At 44.6% G+C, this 21,419-nt stretch overlaps 1 protein-coding gene across 3 annotated transcripts in view; it reads right to left on the reverse strand.

The window, feature by feature from the left end:
- MAD1L1 (mitotic arrest deficient 1 like 1) overlaps positions 1-21,419 on the reverse strand; it is a 348,979-nt gene that overhangs the window by 112,864 nt on the left and 214,696 nt on the right. For all 3 annotated transcript variants that reach the window (XM_032126012.1, XM_032126014.1, XM_032126013.1), the window contains one exon: positions 9,856-10,063. In XM_032126012.1, the coding sequence (XP_031981903.1) occupies positions 9,856-10,063 (208 nt within the window). The remainder of the gene's footprint in view (positions 1-9,855; positions 10,064-21,419) is intronic.

Here is a 21,419-nt window from a genome sequence, read left to right on the forward strand (position 1 = left end):
TCCACTACAGATTAACATTTTTCCTCCTTGTTCACCACCTAGAATGTATTTGATTAGAAAAGCATGATCAAAACTCTGCTTGACCATTTTTCAACACTTCACCATTTTTCTTTTCCTCATCGGGGAGAAAAATGTATCCATTAGTTAACCTTTTCAAACACATTCTTTTTGTAGTCTAATTCAAAGAAGGATTATAAAAAAATCGTCAGACTCGGCGTGTGAATAGCTTTTTGTGAGCACGGGGAACAAGCATTTGTGTATCAGAACATCAGCATGGGGAGATAAGGGAGCTGTATACTGAGAGCTTATCTGAATGCAAGATCCGCCCTGTGAAACCAGCATAAACATCAAGGACAGAATCCATATATTGATGTAATTCTTAGTGCTACTAGTGCATTTGTGTGAATTTGCAATTACATAAAGCTTATTCCTTACAAAGAAAACAAGAAGTTACAGAATACAGTTCAAGGTCTATTGAGATCAATGGGAATTTTTTTCATTGCACTTGAATATAGCTCCCTCTCTCTCCCTCCCAACATGTCCACTAGAATATTAAGAAAGAAATTACCTGGAATTTGTTTATACTACTTTTAAACAGACCAATAATTGAATCCTCAGTTCTCTTAGTCTGCTTTCTAACTCAGTAAATCCAAAGTTCTCCTTTCATCCACAGCTAACATTAAACGTATTTAAATCCACATTAGCTTTGTACCAAATAAAGTCATTGAAAATACCACAAATAGATGCGGGTGACAAATTAAGTGATGCAGGCAACATAACTTTGAATTTCCTGACTTTTAGGCAATTAAAATATCAACTTAATTGTTGGATCTGTGTAGCTTCTCTCATTTTAATATGTAAATCAGTCTCTATTACGCTATAGCTCAAAGAATGTGTGACTCTGCTTACTTGATTAGGCTGGGAATTGCTGGTCCTGCTGTCACTATGTTTATACTCTAGTGACAACTTTGCACATCAAATTCACATAATGCAATGTCATCAACTTACTCATCAAATATAAACTTCTTAAATACAGCCGTCGCTCTGAAATATTGAACCTTATTTTACTTCATTTACAGATCCTAAATAATCAGCATAAGTGAAAAGAAAAACTGGAAATTCAGCTGCAAAACAGTATTTCCCAGAAAAAACAGCTTCCCACAGACAGGGAGATGAACCAGAAAAACAGCCCATGCCAAAAGTTATCCTTTGGCTTCCAAATTTTAGTTGCATGTTGCCCCTTTAAAATGTGGTACAAGGAGACATACTTTATTTCTCAGTCTCCACACATTCCCCCTGCCTCGTCTGGGATTCAGTGTTAAGGAGCCCTGATTTATCCTGTGAAGACCATCAGATTTCAGCTCCTGGCCACATATACTTACCTGCAAATTGATACGAGGACTCCAGAGAAAACCTGCAAAATCAGTCAGTTTTTTCCTATTATGACCTGATCACAACAGGAGAACCATCTTGGGTAGTATAGAGTGGGAAAGGGTAAATAAGTTCAGTGTTTTGCCATTCCTGTCATCTTTCTTGAATCCAATAAACATCCCCACCCCCAACCAACGGGACGTTCCCCTTGCCAGCACAAGGCTTTTTAAGACTTCCCAGTATCCTTGACACCCCTTACAAAGTCCCTCCACTGGATTTCTACCACTCTGCTGGCTCACAGAGGCATCAGGCTTTAATTTCCAGGAGAAACAATACATTGACAAGATGCAGAGCAGAGATCTGAGGCTCTCTGCTGCCGGAGCGCTCCGCCACGCGGGCAGGCTGGTTTTTCTGATGTCAGGGAAATCGTGTCGGCCTCAATTTGAGACATCAGCACAAGCCTTTCCTCTCAATCCTGCTGATGAATGAAAGAGCATTTTCAATTGTGTACATCCAGAGGCCTTGTGGCACATCAGGCCTAATCAAAAGCTGCTCCATGATGCAAACTGCTGTCAGAGGCAGCTCACAGCACAGCCCCGCAGGAGCCAAAGGGCAGCTGCAGATAACAGTGCATTTCCTTCCCTTCAGGACTAGAGAGACCTAGCAGGAGCATCCCAGCTGTCACACAGCCACCAAGGAGGCCACAACCAAGCAATGAGAGCTCGACTCAAACATCCAAGCAGGAAAACACAAATGCCAAAGTTTACCAACAATAAAGCTCAACAGGCTGCTGGCTTGTCTCTGGTTGACAAAGAAACCATCAGCACAGGGGGATATTGAAGAACCAGAGGGATGTGGAAGAACTGTGGCCACGACCAGTGTTACCTTTTGTGCAGCAGTTTCTGTACAGTACAAATCTGATGGTGTTTTACAAGGATTGTGGGGGTGGGAAGGAGCTAAAACACAGAAGGGTTTTGGATACTTCTGCAGCTCATTGACTTTTCTTCTTGCAAAGGCTCTGAACATCCCCTGAGTAGAAATGAAGGAGCACAGCTACTTCTGGGGGTTACTTCTGGTAGTGAGAACAACTCTTCCACATGGTCACTTTGTATTTCATTCAGCTACTGATGGACTGGGAACAGGAATCCTGATTAATCAGGCTTAAAAATACTGTTTCTATCACCAGTTTTTCCTTCACAGCCACATACAGAAGGAGACAGAATACTCCCTGTAAGCCCAGGTTTCTCTACACATTTTCTCTTGATTTATCTGCTCCCAGAAGTCACCTCTAACCTTGCTCTCTGCCCATGCATAATGACATTAGCTACCTCCAACCTTCCCTCCTACCTCAGCAAAGGCAGCTTCTTCCTCCTCATGTAACACCACACCTTTATGGTGTCAGGACCGAGTAAGGGAAATGCATTTACCCAGGAAACCAGCAGCCCTCTCCTCAGCTGTATTTTTTTGCAGTGCTACTCATTTCCATTACACCCAGATTCAAGTCAGGATCAATAAGCCCAGAGAATCTTCCCTTGGGAGCCCCCCTTCCTCATATTGCTACAGAAACCATTGCAGATGTTGTCACAGTTGTGTTTAAATTTGGTGTCCCTCATCACATATGCATTTTTATTTTCTTTTCCATTTCCTTCTCTCTCACAACTTATTTTTCTGTTTTTATCCTTGTAAAAATGGTTTTATTTTTTTCTGGAACAAGGCTGCTACTTCTACTAAATATTTTGTAATCCATTTTTACACAGTGCCTAGCAAGAGGGTAGAAGTTGCTTTTAAAAAGCCCTTGTAGGACTTGCTGTGGAAGTATTATGTGGGTTCACAGGCTGTCTCTTAGAAAAACAGAAATACTGAGCTCTTGGAGAACTTCACATGTGCAATTGGTAGAAAAGGAGGGCAGGAAGAAATCCTGCAGTTTTTTTTGCTCTTTGTGAAGGCTAAGTATAGTCTGGATAGTAACCTTTGACTGACACCGAGTTTTACACATTCACTAGCTACAACAGAACTACTTTACAGAATTTATTACAAACCTCTGCCTCCCTGGACAGCAGACAGAGCCTGAAAGTTCCAGCAATGTCTCGGTGGCACCTCCCATCCCAGTTTCATAAGAAGCTGCAGGCTTCAGGCATCCTTGGGGGTTTGTTCGGTCAGCAACCTTTGGCCCGCTCGCAGCACACAGATTACACCGAGCTCGGGGCAAGTCTCTGGTTGTTCAACAGACTCATGGCATCTTGCCACAGGCAGGGCACACTGCTTGCAATATCCTCAGTGCTGCATGACTTCATATCTGTATTAGCTCAAAAAAACCCCTTGGGAATCTTTCTGGATGATGAATACTAGATACGATTAAAGCAATTTTTTTTAAACTGCGGAACATTTCTTCCAGCCCTCTTGAGATACTGGACTTTCATTCAAGCCAGGACACTTGGTTCTTTATAGGTGCCTGCAGTGACTTCAGTAGTGCAGAACATTTACTAGCAAAGCCACTGTTGCTGAATCAGAACACACAAAACCTTCAAGGTATTTTCCCCTTATGGCTACACTGCCCAAATCCACTGACACCATTTAGGGACTCTCCCCCAACCACTGTAACCCTGTCAATATGAAATATAGGAGATCACGACTCTGCTAGAGTTATTTATGAGAACAGGTATGTTTAGCAGCACCGCCTGGCTGTCTCTAGTGCTGGGCTGAGACAAAGGGATATGGAGAAAAAGGAAGGAAATCCAAGTAAGCTCTATTTAAACTATCAGCTTATTCCCACTCTTAATATACTATTCAGGTCCCAGACTGGTCTAAATGTCTTGCAGAAGAGAAAGTAGCACCATAAAAACAATAATAATGAGAATGAGCTGAGAGCTGGAGGGAGTGCCCCACGGAGGCTGTGGAGTCAGCACAGGAGGGCAGGCAGCTCCCAGTGAGTCAGGACTGCTGCTAATAACACTCATCCCTTGTGCTGCTTTCTGTATCATTTGTGGTTTGCACACCAATGCTATGCAACATCTCGGATACAGGTAGCAGTAGGGGATGATTTCTTCCCCCCCATCCAGGATACATGGCCATCTCTGGAGTGAAAGAGGACAGACCTTCATCAGCACACAGCAAAGCACCAGAGGCAAAGTCAAGCTCTTTATTAACTTCAGATGAAATTGGGATATGCAGAAAGCAATTTACTGAGATACAGGCAGGGCACAAAGGCTAACATCCTGCTTTTAACTGAAGTCCCTTAACATTTAAGGCAGCAAATGCCCTGGACCTTTTTGTGTCTTTGGAACGAAGGCAATTCCTTCAGTACAAGTGAAGGAGAACTGGCAGGTTAAACAAAGTGAGAGAAGGGTCACCTAACAAATCCTTCCTGTGCTTCAGAAAGAGGCAGGATGAGACTGAAGGAGAGCTGCCCTCTGTGCACTCACCTGGCACAACCCCATTTGACCAGTGGGATGCTGGGAGCCACTGGCACAAAGTGAGGAATGGAGGCTGCACTTCCACATGCGCACCCACCAGCAACTGAGGTCATGGAAGAATCCTCCCTCAGGTGGACTCGGGTCTCACTCACAGGTGCAGCCCTCATCATGTGTGGATTCCCTACACAGATGGCAGGAAGCACCAAGGCTTCCAAGCACCAACAGCTCAGCCAACTGTGGATGGAGAATGGCAACTTCTAAATTCCATCTGCTCCTTTTTTGTCACCTTCTGTACTCAGAAACACATCCATCAGAAGCACAAGCACACTGGGACAGTGACAAATTTTACCGTCTCTGGCTTGTCACTTCAACAAGATTAGATTATTTTAATATTAATTCATTACCCAATTTAAATTCAATTAAATACCTTTTACAAGGCCCTGGCATGGCCGCGATGCTGGGGACAGCCCCTGCTGAATGCCAGGTGTAGCACCTCTGCTAGGGCCAAACACCTGCCTCAGAGAGAGATTCCCCAGTCCTTCACCAAGGACCCCCTTTTCCTACTTTTTCCCTAACAAGGGGAAAAGGACACTGAAACCATTGAGATGGATGAACAGCTTTCCTTTTTGGTGGGATTATGGTCGGGAAAATAGTTCCAACGTTCTCCACAGATGGCTGAAATCAGAGTTGATTTCCCCATCTTCCTTCCTGGTAGGGGTGCCAGCCTCTCTCTCTCCAGAAAGAATATTAAAAGCACTTTTCCTCTTTCTCACAGGGAGAAGCTGCATGAAGAAGAGAACGCTCCAGTGTAGCTACGGGATAGCAATAAATCGTGAGAGCTCATGGAAAATTTGCATTGCTGCATTCTTTTAGTAAGGAACCAGCTTCCACGGGTCATCCATTCCTACCTCCAGATACACTACCTTTAAGATAAGAACACAAATGGAGATAAGGAGTACCTCAAGCATTGTCTTTCATTTTCACCTGTGCTTTGCTACAAGTCATTACTTCTGTCAGCTTCCCATTAGCTGCCACCTACATATTCGCTTGCAATGAAGACCCAAATCCATCTCTAGCAGTGCCAGAGTTCAGGATATCCACCAGGACCCCACGACGCAAAAAAAACGAAGATCTAAACAGAAATGGCCTGGAGAGAAACAGGAAAAAGTAGGAAAAGCTATGGAGATGGAAGAAAAAAAGATGTAGACTGAAACACAGAAGGGGCAGTGGGGGGAAGGTGTGAAGAGCACGGGAAAGGGAAATGCAGAACTGGAACAGATTTCAAATCTGTGCAGCAATGCCCTGCACCACCTTCCCAAAGCTGTCACAATCTGTGCTCCCTGTTTCCGAGGCAGGAGGACTCGGAGCCCCTCCCCAGATGGCTGTCTGACCTTGGTGCTCCCTGCCCTTACACAACCCAGCAGAGGAACACAACACCCACAGAGGTCCAGCCCACGCCCCGAGGGCGGTGGCCACGGCCCTGCCCCCGTTAACAGCCCACGAGCCTGCACGGCCAATCTGTATGTTGGAAAAGGACAGGATGTTGTTACAGCTCTCCATCGGTCCCCGTCTGAACAGAGGCTATTACGGCATCAACGAGACGAAAGGACCACTGAACCACATGGCAAGTTGCCAGGCTGTGCTGCAGCCTCCAGCAGTTATGCTCAAAGAGATTTAAAGTCCAGCATAACCTTGATTTTTAATAGAGTCACATTTAATGAGCTTTAACGTCCACAGTAATAATTTTCTTATTACCTACGCAGGAGTCGGAAATATGATCAGAAAGAATGTGCTGCACTCCAATCCAGTGAAGGGATTTAACAATGGCCAACACATTATTATCAAAATCATCAACATCATTGTCCTTAATGCCTTTTTTTGGTTGGTATAATTATAATTCTGTGAACCATAAGCATAGCTGTTGCATATCACATGAGCTTGCTGAACGCAGCAAACCTGGCTGGCTGGAGGCCACCCAAATCCCTCCTCACCAACCATCCAGTCAGGTTATATGTCAAAACAGGACAATAAAATCTTACATTTACCTCTATCTGTCTAAAGGCAAAATGCAAACTTACATATGACCTTTGTTGTCCTCCCAGCTTTTATCCACACTCTTCCTACTCTGTCCTTGCTCTCTCTTCATCCCATTCTACTCTGACACCAGGGACCTCCCACCTCAAAAGCTCTGAGAACTGAATTTGCCTCTTGCGTGTGTCACACGAATGAGCTGGATAAACAGACAGATGGGGACTGCAGCTGGCAGAAAGGGGTGCAAGAAGAACTCCAATTCTTGTTATTTTTGTACAGAAACAGCTTCACAAAACTCACTGAAATCCACTCCCTCATCATGCACAACAAACCTCCCTCCCGGGGTAGCCAATTGCACAGTGACAAACAGAGCAGAGGGAGTTTCTGCCACACGCTCCCCACTTCACACCTTGAAAATACACTGAAGCAGAAGGCATGTGGCAGCTGTTCCTGTGGGCAGAGCTAAGAAAACAGCAAAAGCTGGATCTTCCATGTCTTACCCAGAGGGAGACAGCGTGAGCTTTCTGGCCACACGAATCCATGCTGTTAAGCCACTGCTGAACAGCTGCTGTATCCATACTGCAGATGCAGGATGGAGTCAATGCAGAAATGGATGCAGCTTGCACAGCACACTTGATCAGCTGCCCCCAAACCCACCAGGAGCTCTCCCTGCTCCAGCAAGGAGGCCAAATCTGGCATTCAACTGGCCAATTTAAAGCCAGCTCAGAATAACCCAGTAACCTTGTGGTCAGCACTGTAACATCCTCAGCATCTCTTCACATCCCAATATTTGCAGTCCCCATGCTCTGACCATGCTGCTGAATGCTCTCACAGCAGAAATGAGAGTTTAGGTGTATTTATGGCAATTTGCCCTGTGCATGACAGTGATGCATACAAGCACGTGAAATACAAGAAAGAGTGCCCAAGATCTTTCCATATAACCTGGCATCCTATACCTTCACCCTGTTCTCAAAGAGAGTCATTCACAGGGCTGCTCCATCCTTCAACAACAGCTTTTCCCCATTTTGTTTACAAGAACCACTTCCAGATGCACTTATAGGCACTCTGGGAATCCAAAGGGCCCTCCTGTGACTGTGCTAAACAACAATGAAGTACTTCCCACCCTTCTAAGTTCTGCACCTGATTCTCTCTTCCACCTGAGCTGGTCACCAGAAGTCAGAATGATGTAGCTTGGGACTGGGGTAAAAGGAAAAAAAAAAAAAAAAGCATCCCATACATGAGGCTGGAAACACCCTGAAACCCCCTGAGCTGTTTGTTTTCCTGTTGGAATCAAAGGCAGAAGAGAAAACAACTTTAAAAATGCATCCCTTCTGAGCTAACGACAAACCTGGTAACGTCCCAGCACAGAGGCACCTCACAAACAGCTAAAAGCAACTGCATGGAAAGGCAGCAGAATGATAATTCTGACTAACACATCACAGGAGGCACACGTGAGGAACACATTCCCCCAGAAGAGATGGTCTAATTACCACAGATGATACCCCAGAGGTTCATTCATCAGTGACAGAGACACAGGGCTGACCTCACCTCTGCAGCCTCTCTGCCCCTGCCCTCCCCGGGCTCGCGGGGCCCTGTCAGCCCCCTGGACCTGCAGCATCAGATGTGCCTGGTACTCGGGGACAGGAGGACAGACAAGGACACTGCAATTTCAGCCCCTAGAACCTGGTGCATTTTGAATTCAAATTGCAATGCAAGAACTAGCCCCAAGAACTGCTCAGTGGGGGTCTGAGACTGGAAGCTCCTACAGATAATGGTCTTTTTAAATGTTTGCCAAGCGTTTCATGCTTGTGCATCTGTTAGAGCACCCACTAACAGCAGTGACAGAACTGTCACTTACTCGTGACATCCAGTGAGCTCTTCAGTTTATAAACCACCCCATCTGCACTTCTCACCATCATATTTTTAAGGCTATATAGTACCATAATCCACTATGAGATGCTGGAACAAACACATTCCCGGCAGTAATAAAGTGCCATTGTTTGAGCGATGGGAAAACAGACAAGCTACTTCCCGAGAATTCTGGTTTTATAACAAAGAAAGATGGTTTCTTCTGTGCATTTTCTTTAAACCAGGGCTCTGCCCTTTTGTGGGTCTGAAGTTTCCAGCACTCATTTCCTTTGGGAAAAGCTCTGTTCTCTCTGCCTCATATGAGGGAGGATCCTGACCTCCAGACACTGACCATGTACGTGCAGTTGGAACACACCAGGTTAGCTCCACACGGACCTTCAGTTCTCTTTTATTTTTCTCTTCTCTAACAAATTGTTTTGAGGGCATGACAGATTTACAGCAGTAAGTTCTCCTGGGCTCTTCAGCTAAACTCAATTCTGCCTGATTCCTTGCAGTGTTGCAGGCAATGGGTCAGGCTATTGATATCCTTACCTTGATTTTCAGAGTCTGAGAGTATATCTGGAGGTGTTGATTTTTGGGGTAACTGTGCTAAAAAGTCATCTCACTCAGGTATGTGAAGGGAAGACAGACTGTACAGGAGTGCCACAGATTCTGTGAAACGTATTTAGCTCGGTGAAAGATGTACTCTGCTTTCACGGAGTATTGAATGTAGCTGTGATTAATGGGGCACATATACACTGATAAACAATATTAATTTGTTTTAAGCCAGGTCTGAAAAGATTTCAACCACTTGCTTCCCTGCAGCTACGAAAGTTATTTCCTGCTGTCTGTACTACCTCAAGGGCTAAACCAGCCCTGAAAGGAAGGAAATATTTCCTTTCACTCTGTCGGCAGCACCAGCCTATGAAGGCTGTTGTATTGGTATTTCATTTATCATGAGAAAATGATATGAATTATTATTATTTAGCCTTACCACCCACCCTCTACCATACAGCCACAGGATTGCCACCACACATTCACTCTCTCCTGCATCAACCCAGCTTTGTTCATTTTCCATACAACCACTCCATCAAGCACACTGTCTGCAATGCCTCCATCTGCTTCTGCAGTCAGTTCCTCTGGCAACACGGATGAATAAATGCATCCCCAGCACCAGGAGCCAGCAGCCTACCTGCAATTTCTTGTGGGGACTGAAAACCCCCGACTCCTTCCAGATTCCCAGAGATGGAACCGCCTCCTTCGAGCACCCTCACGAGCTCCCGCAGCCTTTCACACTCCTCCTGCAGCTGCTGCTGCTCCTCCTTGCGCTGCTGCTTGGCCAAACTCATTGGGTTCATGCTGAAATGGAGAACTTTGGTTCTGCTGGGGTCGTAGTCACCCTGGGTGGCAGAAAAAAACCAGAAGCACATTGAGTAACTAATCCAACCCCTAAGCCCACCCAACCTGTACCACCCTGTGAAATCAAAAGATGTTACAGCAGGAAAAAAGGTGACATTTATGCAGTGACAAGGTTTTAGAACAACAGCTAAAGGCAGCCAAACCCAGTGTTGTTTCTCCTTCTCTTGCTACTCCATCTTTAAAAAAAACCCTGAAACAAGGCAAAGAAACAACAAACAAAAATAAAAATCCAGAAACAAAATCACAGAAACACCCCACTTAACAGAACTTGCTCCCTGGCTGATACTTCCACACTTAATTTTTTCCACACTTAAATTTAACTCCAGAAATGAAGTTTTATAGCTGTATTTAAAATTTCTTGATAGCAGGAGATTATAATGAACACCCAAATACACCCTTAAACTACTTCAGGACACCCAGTGCCAGCCTGATTTATTGCTCATCTGAGCCAGCAGCATCCATGGCATCCAAAGGTGGAGTCGCTAGCAAGTCATATCAGCTCATCCCAAGCAAGGGAACAGATATTCCACTCTGTTTTTCTCAAAGGAAGTTGTATTTACAGCAGTTTAAATAGTCAGTCAAGCCCTAAGATGGTAAATTAATATTCTTTCAAAGCAAGAGGAAAACACTGATGTTTCATTTGTGATTTCAAAGAGACAATTTTTATATAAACTACAGGAAGCCTCACAACCATAAATGTCATAAAACATGTGCTAACACTGGCTGCCACGGCACTCTGCCCAGCTGAAACCCTATAGCAGTGCCTGCATAAAAAGCTATTTTATATGGTAATATTTTTCCTTCAATTAAATCTCAGGGCCTAAAGTGATTTTGTAAACATTAATTAACCCTCAAGAGCAGCATGAGGTAGGTATTATCCCAATTTTAACATTTCATTTTCATTAAAGACGTGCTAGAACTTTATGTGAGTTTTTCCCATGCAAACCAGAGCAGAGACTGAGCGACCTCATCCTGCATTGCTGGTCATTGCTGGTAAGAGAATCCAGAAGATCCCTCTCCCAAACATCTTTTATTGAAAACACACTCTATTGACATACTGTGAAGCTCCTCATCAGGCAGTGAACTGCTGAAACACTGCCCCAGAGCCTGGCAGCAGACACAAAACTGCTTCCAAAATGGGTTTGACAAATTCAAGGACAACAGCTCCATAACTGGGCTGTGCCAGGGCAGGATATGCGAGCATCTTCCTGCATCTCTGGTTGCTGGAAGAGTGCTGGAGAGCATGGACAAATTTGTGGGCTCTCACAAAACAGCAGCTTCTATGATTGTGGTCAAAAATGCTCTTCTGGGCTTTTCTTCCCAGAGGAAGAAAAAAAAAACCAGAGGGGTGTGGTGGTTCCTCATAGCTACTCTGAGAAACCAGTTTGACCACAGCTGTGCATCCGGGTAGGAGAGAGTAACTATTCCACAGTGTTAAGTGCAAGTTACAGAGAAAGGAGACCACATTTGTATGTCCCAGGCCAAGAAGAGGTGGGAGAAACCCCCAGAGGTCTGCCCTGGTCCAAGAGCTCACTCCAGAGAGCTGGGAAAACTCAGGCATGGAAACCTCAGGTACCCTTCCCAGCTGCTTGCATTGCCCACAGTCAAGAGTAGGCGGTGTCCCAACCCTTGGCCATGCACTGAGCGAGTGAGGAATGTTTTCCTACTGCCCCAGCCTCACTTCAGTGACCTCAGGAACACCTGGGAGGGCAGCACTGTCCTGCAGCCCCTCAGCAACAGGGCTTTGTGATCCCATTTCTGTGGCGTGGCTGAGACAAACCTCCCCTAATTGCCAATGAGGCAACTGGGACCAAAAGAAGAAATAATCCCACCAACAGCCTTGACCAAGAGAAATTCAGGTGAGAGTTGAAGGACACAAGCAGCATCTTTGAGATGTCAAACAAGAGGAAGAACGAAACAGCTGCAGCCCCAGCTCATTAGATATATTCTCCCCAGCACACACTGGCATTTACAAACCTGTTCTGTAGCCAGCTCTTTACCTTCTCGTGCTATTTGCACTTCAGGGCTCCTCCAGACAGGTCAGGGCACTCCTCACTCTTATGTTTGTGTTGTTTTTTTTTTTCAAAGCAAGAGATTCAACTCCAAAGCTTGTAACAGGTTTTACTCTGGCTGGCAAAGATGTGTCAGCTGTGCCTCCCAGTTCTCCCTGGGCAGCTGCTGGTGCTCCTGGCCAGCTGGGAAGGGCTCTGGCCCTGTCTCCCTTGCCAAGGTCAGGCAGAGCTCGCAGCTCCTCATCCTGGCTGCCAGCACCATTCCAGCTCCAGTGCAGGGATCACCATTGCTGCAGACACAGCAGCAGGATCCCTGTGTGAGGAAAGCCATGCACACCTGGAGACTGCTGCTACCTCCCTGCTGGAGCTGCTGTAACCCACACTGCACCAGACTGTTTATTCTGCAGGTTATTTACTCTTTTCTGTCACCTATCTGGCCTTTCTATAAAGCCCTGCCACGCAGCTGCAGTGCTTTGGCTCCTACAGATCTTTCAGACCATTTATCCTCTCCTTTCATAACATGCCCCCCTTGAAAAACCATGCTCTAAAACTCATCACCAGGACTCAGCCTTATTTTCAGGGCTCACCAGCTCTCCTCAGCACATCAGTCTGAAGCTTCACCCAGACAAGAGAATCTCTTAAAAGCCCACAGTGTGACGAAGGCAGTGGCAGAATCCATCTCATTTAACATTTCTGGGAGATCACTAACATATTTGCTATGCTACTCACATTTTTGGGCTAGGGGCAGTAGCTTTCTCTTTCTTCTACACAGCACACATCAAACCAGTACATTTCTCCCTACAGCTAAAATATTAGTGCAGCTGGTTTGTATTACAGCCATGCCTAAAAGAAACCAAGTGAGACAGGGATCCCAGCATGCCAGGTCCTGTACGAACCCCACAGGGAACTACCACCTAAAGCCCAAAAAGCAGACAGCAAAGCCTGAAGATGCAGTGTGTGAGGGGAGTGCAGGCATGGAAAGATGCAGTCTCCAGTTCCAGATTCCTCAGCAGTACCGTGGCAGAAAAGAAAACACATCTTCAGAGCTGCCCCTCCTCACCACCAGACCATGCTGCCACCTCACAGTTGTACCAAGCAGAGCATTGCTTAAGTCTCCAGGAAATTTACTGGCACTCTCTGGGATTTCAAATAAATGCAGGAAGCTTTCCATGGAAACGGTGCAGACCAGAGGCAGTGCCTGATGAAGGGGCTGGGTCTCGTGTGTAGGTAATACAGAAAGTCAAACCAGTATCGCAACTTGGATCATTTGGAGTGTTCTTCCAAATTTCTAAAGGTTGGGGGTGACTTTGTGTCATGAAAATGAGTGGTTTAGGCTTGGCTCTATGAAGAGCCATGGCTGGAAACTGCTAAATATAAGACAGCAAAGCAGCATTAAAACCTCAGTAGCATCTGAAAGACATGAAACCCTAATGCTGGTAGGAAATCAGGGACTGAAGAAAGCAAACAACATCCTCCTGGAATCCCTTTAGCTCTGGAAAATGTAAATTGCTGTTTTTCCTCTGTCAACTGCAGTTCCACCTACAATAAATCAGTCTTACTGATCATAATTTTGTCCTTTTGGTTGTGCAGCAGAAGCCTGGAAAATGGTGTTTCAGGCACTGGGAGAGAAGACTTAAAACAGATTTGCCCATTTAGAAAATAATTTCTAATCTTGGGTGATTGAAGAGGAAGACCAAACAGTGGCATTTGAAAGGTGGGCACAGAAGACACAGCCATGTTCCTTGAACAGGAGCTGGGACTCCCCAAACAGCTGTCCAGGCACAGCTCCAGATGCTGCTTCTGTGCTGAACCAACACATGCAAGGAGGTATTGCTTAGCAGAGTTAAAAAGCATCTTGTAACAAACAGTAATGTATCCCTGGTTTCTCCGAGAAGTGTGAAAATCGTGCTGCAGGTTTGGAAACTTGGCCTGAATGTGAGGTTTGACCAAATCCACTTAAGCTCACGGTGCCTTTATATGGAAATATGGGACATTTGGGGGATGCAATCGATGTGTGACCTACAGAGCTCTGTTGGAAAGCCATCCCTTCCCTGGCTCATTCAGCAGTAACTTGGTAGCTTGTTTTGCTCATCAGCACATCATGGCCAGTGCCTCAGAGAGCAAAGATAACACATTACTGCCAGTTTCTCAGCAGCATCCTCTCTTTACCCCTGTTTTCCCCAATACCTTAAAAACCAAAAATTGTAGAGATTCTGAAGAGCAAATGACTTGGACTAGAGAGAGCTGCTGGCGTTCATTGATTCTTCTCTTGAGGAGTAACATTGAACGAGTAATTCAGATCTGTCAGAAAAATGCACACAGAGCTTCAATTTAGGGGGAAGCAATACATACCTTGATTGAATGCAACCAAGCCTGGTTGGCACTTAAAAAAGTGAATGACTCATTCCTGGAAAGCAAGATGTTAACCAGCTGATTTGGTGCTTAAGGCAGAAAATCCTTTTTTTTTTTGGCTCTCAAAAGGGCACTGGAGACTTTATAGAGATGATTTGTTGATTCCACGTGTTAATACGCTTCACAGTTGGTGAAATAATGTTGTTTTGATGCAATATCCTCAGTCTTCCAGACACATGCCTCGGGGTATGCACAAGGAAAACTCTCTCATGGACCACCCCATTGTTGCTGTCCCAACTGTGCAGTCACTCTTTGAGACAGACACTGCAGATGCCACACACAAATATTGGCTTAATGCAACATGTTCCAAGCACACTCTGGCAGAACTATTTAGTAAGACTGGATATCAATAAACTTTCTGATAAAAGACTATGGAAAAAAGAATTTGCAACAGAGCCAATTTGTCATTTAGAACCGAGGTACAAGCTCAAGTCAGATGCTGCTGCCTCCCTACTCACTTCCATCTTCCAGCTTGAAAAAAAACCACCCTGGGGAGATAATTGTGCTGATACTTTGTGTCATTTTTCAAAACTATATTATTGTCAAACAGTCAGCATGTTGGTCTACGTGTTGAAATTACAGCTCAAAAACTTCCTAAGTAATCTGCCCATTAGGGAAGAATCAGTCAAGTGCCAAAGCAATGAATGAAGACAGGACTGCTTTAATCTCTGAAAAACAGAAACTTTTCCTTTAGAAGAGGAGTTGTTTAGAAGAACAATGAAAGCTGCCAGTGACAGCACCTTGAAAAGGGATGAACTTCTTTTGGCATCTCTCCTCCTGGTTGTTTGAAAACTGCACAGTCCCAATTCAGCGATGTCTTTCTCCAGGAGCTATAAAAGCTTTTCTCTCTACTCCACTCACTTTCACAGGCACTCAGGTAAGAATAAAGTACTTAAAACCATGTGGACCATTTTACATTTGAAGAAACGTTCAGTGCTTAACAACTCCACTTAAGGTCTATTCATCTGCTGCAGGTATTTCTGATCAGAAGGTAGAGCTGGTAGCAAAGGGAATAGTCTCCATTAGTGTGAATATATTTACCTAACATCACTAATGAAATTAAAGAAGTCCATACATCCCCAAAAGGCCGTCACTGTCAGGATACAATGTCAGCAGGCACTGTGAAGGATTTTCAGCTGACTTCACATCCTCACAGGCTCCTTCTGTTTAATGCTTTGGCAAGCAAAATCATCAAAACCCATAGATGGGGCTGACATGCACTTAAGTACCTCATTTCTTCATAGTCCTGGTATCTATCAGCCTTAAAAGACTGTGATTTCTGAGCAGCACAATAAATTCTGGTGGAGCATATGGACAGCTGAGCTTAATCGCTGCTGGCTGGCAATACAACAGCTTGTGCTTGGCCCTGCTGAGAAAAGGCTGGCAATTGGAAGCTCTTCAAGGAAAGGACCATTTCCTCCTGACGTGACTCTCACGCACGGTGAGAGCCACCCAAACACTGCTGCCTCCTGAGCTAAGGAATTTCTTCCCATGCCAACTTCTTAAGAGAGAAATCTCCAAGGTTTCTGGACTAGGACCCGTTATTCAGTACTGGAGAACTTAAATAGAAATGATTTAAGGAGCTTAGTAGATTGTATCAGCTTTAAATGGGTCAGTAGTTACCTTGGAAGAATATTCAAAATAAAGACTGCATCTAGCTGTAGGAGACAGATGGGAAAGTTTCTTATGTACAGATATAAAACGTAAAGCATCAGATGGGGGGATGATGGAAGGGATGTGCTTGAAAAGCATCCAACTGGCAGCTGGTTTATATTAAATGGGGAATGCTCTTGCTTCCATTTACTGCCTCTTGTAGGCAAAAGAGTAGCTTAAATTGTAAACACTAACACACAGCAGATCATCAGGTATACGCAGGTGGTCAGTGTCCAAAACTGAACTTCTAAACTCTTGAGCAGAGGATGCTACCTCACTGCTGGCACAGCCTGGTGGTACACTTAGGTAAATCCTGGACTAAAACAGAGGTGGCACATCCTGAATCCTCCAAAGATAGGACAAAACGTGGCAAAATGTTACTCAAGGTTTCTGGCTGGTCTTTCACTGTGTCAGGCTCCAGCTACTGAATTCTTGCAAAATCCAGGTTTCTGACGCTAGAAGAGCTGACACTGCTTTTGGAAACCTGCAGGTTTATTCCTGGGATTCAGTGCCTCCTCCTGACCAGGGATCCTTTACACAGCTCAAGCTTGCCTTTCCCAAGGCTTGGGGTTTCTGGAATGACTGTTTGGCTTCCCTGCAAACGTGATATTTGTGGGTAAACACAGCCACACGGGCTTTGCACACAGCTAATGAACACCCCGTTGCTTCCACTGCGTTATGAAATCAGAGAAGTCACATATCATTAGAAGTCGTCTTTGAACATGTTTATCTTCAGCTTACAGTTAATGGCTCAGCATTTATGTCAAGAATTGTCTGCTGTTAGTCCTGCATCAATACCCGTTGGAAATTTCACTCAAAGATGGAGAACAAAAAAACAGCAGGAAGGCAAAATTGGAAGTTATCACCTGAAAGGCATGTGCAAGGTCCCCAACAACTACAGCTCTTGCTGCAGTAGCTTATTAGCTAGAGTCTGCCTAGCTATTCAGGTGAGCAGCTTCTCCTGATCTACCTAAATTTTATTTTAACTTTAACAGCTCTAAAAAAAAAAAAAAAAAAAAAAAAAAAAAAAATTGGTTACTCAACTCGCTCATACAAAAGCCTATTGGAGGCATTTCTGTACCCAGTACAAGGCAGCCTCAGAAAGCTTAATCCTACCTCAGGAAATGCCATTTTAATGGAAATTCGGTTTCTTGGGTTTGTTCTTTTTGTTTCTTTGCTCAGGCTTGTTAAAGTGATTAGAGTAATACCCAAAGTAAACTGCATCCCAAAGAATTCCCTCTGTACCCAGTGCACAAAGCACAGCACACTCACCCGCCCCAGCTCTCTCTGTCACACAAGATAACCACACCAAGGGATCTTTAAAGCCTGTGGAACAAGAGCTGTATTAACAAAAATGGATTGCAAAGATGAGACAAAGCAAGCTAGCAAATAAGCAACAATCACCACCTGCTCCTCGTAGCTTTGCCAGTATGTGCATGCTTGACATCAGAAACAGTTGGGCGAGGGGGGGGGGGGGGGGGGGGGGGGGGGAAGAAAAACAGAAGGTGCTGGATGTTGGGAAAAGGCTCATTTGTTCCCACCAGGTCTCATGCCGCTTCTCTACCTTTTTTCTCTCTCCATCTTTTTTTGTGTATATCTGCACACACACAACGCTGAAACTTGGCTGCAGAAATTCACTTGGGCAACCTTTCCATCCTTCTCTTAGCCAGTTCTTAGGACAACGCCTGCTACTTCTTCTGCAAAAGAGGAAGATCTTTCCCCTTGCCCAGGTGATGTGACCTCTCGTCCATACACCTTGATTCAGGCACCTCTGGCCTCCTGAACACCCACATCAGTCATCTCCAGAACACCGAAGACACTCTGTGTTAGCCTGAGTTATGCCTCTTCATCCCCAGTAACTCCTCCACCAGCACAGATTCCGCATCCTTGCCCTCAGGAGCAGTGAGTAATCCCACATCACCTTCCCCCCTCCATCAGCAATGCCACCTGCATCACCTGCTCCCCCCACAAAGGCTTCTACAGGGGTTTTTCCTCTTCCTTCCTAAGCAGATCCTCCACACTATCCATACTCATTGATATTCCTCCCTATGGCCTCTTTCACCGCAGCATCTACAGCAAATTAGCAATGAGACAGGGAGGTGGCTGGAGTTAGGCTGTATCTCAGACAAAAAAGCTCTAATCACCCTAATCACGCTGTTCTAACACCAGACCATATCTTCAGGTACAGCATGTAACACATTCTGGACACTGCTACAATAGGAGTAATAAAATCAAATGTCTTAGCAGTGGTGCTGAAGCCCTTCAGGTACAGTTTTAAAAGGAGATCTGTTTCCTATACCTCTTTCAAACGTGTTGTTCCCCGAAGGATGCAAGACTGTAATTTGCATTGAGTGAGGCAGTCAGATGAGGTCTGGGATGCAAACAAACGTGACAAGAAGGTTAAGAGTCAGGACAGACATGGAATGGCATGAAGCTGGGATAATCTAAAAGAAAAAATGCATCCAAATGTTCACTGTCCTTTTCAATTGCTGCTCTTCTTTTTACTGAAATGGAAGAAAATCATAGGCTGCTCTAGGATGGTTTGTTACCACTTAGAGACTTGAATTCCAGGGTTTCTACACTTGTTTTTTCAAGTCAAGGATTCCTGTCTTTCCTGAGAACAAAGTCCATAAAGAGTTGCTATTATTTACAGTCTAGAAGCATGCAGAGGAGACCTGTGCTGGTTCAAAAACCTCTGATAAAGACACTGAAAATAAAAAGCACATAGGTTCTGAAAACAGCCCCAAAGAGCTTATAGTGCAAGTTATAAACATTCTTTTTCAGAGATAAGTCTTAACTTTATATGGTGAGAAATGCTGGCTCCCACAGATCTGAATTTCAAAAAAACATTCTATCAACCTTCCCATACAAATGAAGTAACTTTGGTTGAGAATATTGTTGAGAGGTGTCAGACTAAATCTAAGTTTTCAAGAGAAGTACACACAGTTTGCCAAAAAATTTAACTATTTCTTTGCTGCTCTCTTTTTCATTCTGCAATGTGCACATACAGTCACTGTTCAGTAGACCAGAAAGGCAGGAGATACTTGAAGTTTTTTTGTAGTATTCACTCCAATCCAGATATTCAGCCACTCAAAGCTTTCCCCTCCTGACAATGCTCTATAAATCTTGCTTTGATGCCTCCAAATTCTGTATTTCCTGCTAAAGCTCTACTTTGGAATGAATTCAGATGGGATTTCAAGGGGAGATCCCAGAGGAGAGAAGCAATGCAAATTGGCTGTGCTAGACCAGGACCCTCAGTATCCAGACAGGAAGGGAAGAGTCAGAATGAAGAATGACAGCAGAGGTCCTGCTTTCAAGACTTTATAAAGCAGAGTGAAACTGCAATGTAATAGGATTTTCCAGTTAATGGATCTCATTAGCAAAAAGCAAAACATCTACGGGTATTTTTTTCAGATACTATCTGATATAAAAAGAAAGATGCATAATTTAAAATTATGTAAAAGCCTACATGGAAGCATCAAAGTTCATCTGAGCATATAAAAGCCTGAAAAACAAGTGACAAGAAGAGCTGTCAATCACGTTGTGTATTGGTACAGCAAACACATGGCACAGGCTGGATGCTGAGGTCAACCACAACAGCCTTAGCAGCAATGCTGAATCTCCTAAAGGCTTTAAGTGCACCAGGGCATTTTGATCCTGTAATTTAATGCATATAAAAGTACTATTATATGTCCTTGCACATTGAATTCCAACCTGGCAGGGTCCAAAGCAAACCCACTGTGTTTGAGTGAATGAATGAGCACCCTCTCAGCCTTGGCTGCACCCCTGAGCTAACCCATCATCATTAACAGATTCCTGCCTCGAGCTGGAAGCATTTCCACTCAAAGAGCGAGTCAAGTTCCCTTTCCCATCACACAGAAGCTGTGACAGACGCAAGTGCTTTGGAGGACTTGTTTCTGACAGTCACCTCGAGCAGCTGGGCAGTGCCTGAGTGGGATTTACAGCAAATGTGTTGCAGGTTAAACAAGCTCCAGTGCAGCCTCTCCCTGTGAGGGGTTATCGCCTCCCACGCGCCTTCTGCTGTGGCCAGGCAGACGGGAAAAGGAGGAAAACAAAACATGTCCCTGCAACACACCCAGGGGAAGAGCAGCTACAGCAGAACTGCCAAGTTTTATTCTTTTTGTCACAGTCACTTCACAGTGATGTGGTGGTTGTCTTGCCCCTGCGGAGAGCTCATCTTTCCCAATATCACCTCAATGTCCAATCAGGTACAGGAGGAAATTCCTCTAGTAATGGATAATTGGGGAGAGGGAAAAGTGAGAAAGCTTCCAACGTCTCAGGAAAACATGTATCCATGTACATACCATCCTTTTACCCATGTAGTTACCTACATTAGTCACCACATCAGGAGCCACTGCAGGTTCCCTTAGATGTGTTGAGCAGGCAGAACCCTCCTCTGTTTGCTCAAGTAAGAGACCTGAGTGTCTAAAAACATCCAAATATCGATTCAGAGGGTACATTCTCTTCTATCTCCTCAGGGCAATTAGACAAATGTTTGGTTTTCGCTCCCTTTTCACCAGTTGATCAGGTTAATTTTTTTTCATTTAAGCAAGTTGTAGGATCCCTGATGAAAAGAGCTCTTTTCCCCTTCTCCAGGAGCATGAAAAAGGTCTCCTCTATCTCCTTCCTTCTCCCCACCTTGTGATGATTACGTTTTAGCTCCAGGTTTCCTCACCCAGCTCCTCAGGGAGCTGGACTCTGCTCCCTTGGTCCCTATGCAGAAGGGCATCACTTTGTCTCCTTTTATTCCTTGAATATTAAAAGTTTCTACAGACTTGGGATTAACAAACATTAGAGATGTCCCAGGCAGTCAGAACAGGGCTGTCATGGAAGAGGTTGCTGTGCATACAAAGAAACCTTCGACTACAAGAGTCAGCAATGCAAGGAGAATTAAAAAGCACAGTTAAATAACCCTAAATCCTCATGCATATTTATAAACTGCATCACATCAAAACGAAATCAATACCCTCACTAGTTACATATGGCCTGAGAAAGCAAGAGCTGGTAACTTGGGTTTGCTTTACCCATTGTACTGACGAGACCCAGAAAGTCTCCACACAGGAATAAATTCCTGGGCTGTGAAGGGGAATTTCAAGCTGTAACATCACAGGGTAAGATGAAGCAGAAGGGAGCAGCCATCCACAGATGGCACAAGGAATCCACCCGAGCCTTGGCAATGGAGCAAAATTTCAGTTTGAACCCTTCTACTCCTATGACAAAGAGAAAAACACCTCTGGCA

Source organism: Corvus moneduloides, chromosome 16, assembly GCF_009650955.1.
Source record: "Corvus moneduloides isolate bCorMon1 chromosome 16, bCorMon1.pri, whole genome shotgun sequence".
In the NCBI taxonomy this organism is placed as follows: domain Eukaryota; kingdom Metazoa; phylum Chordata; class Aves; order Passeriformes; family Corvidae; genus Corvus; species Corvus moneduloides.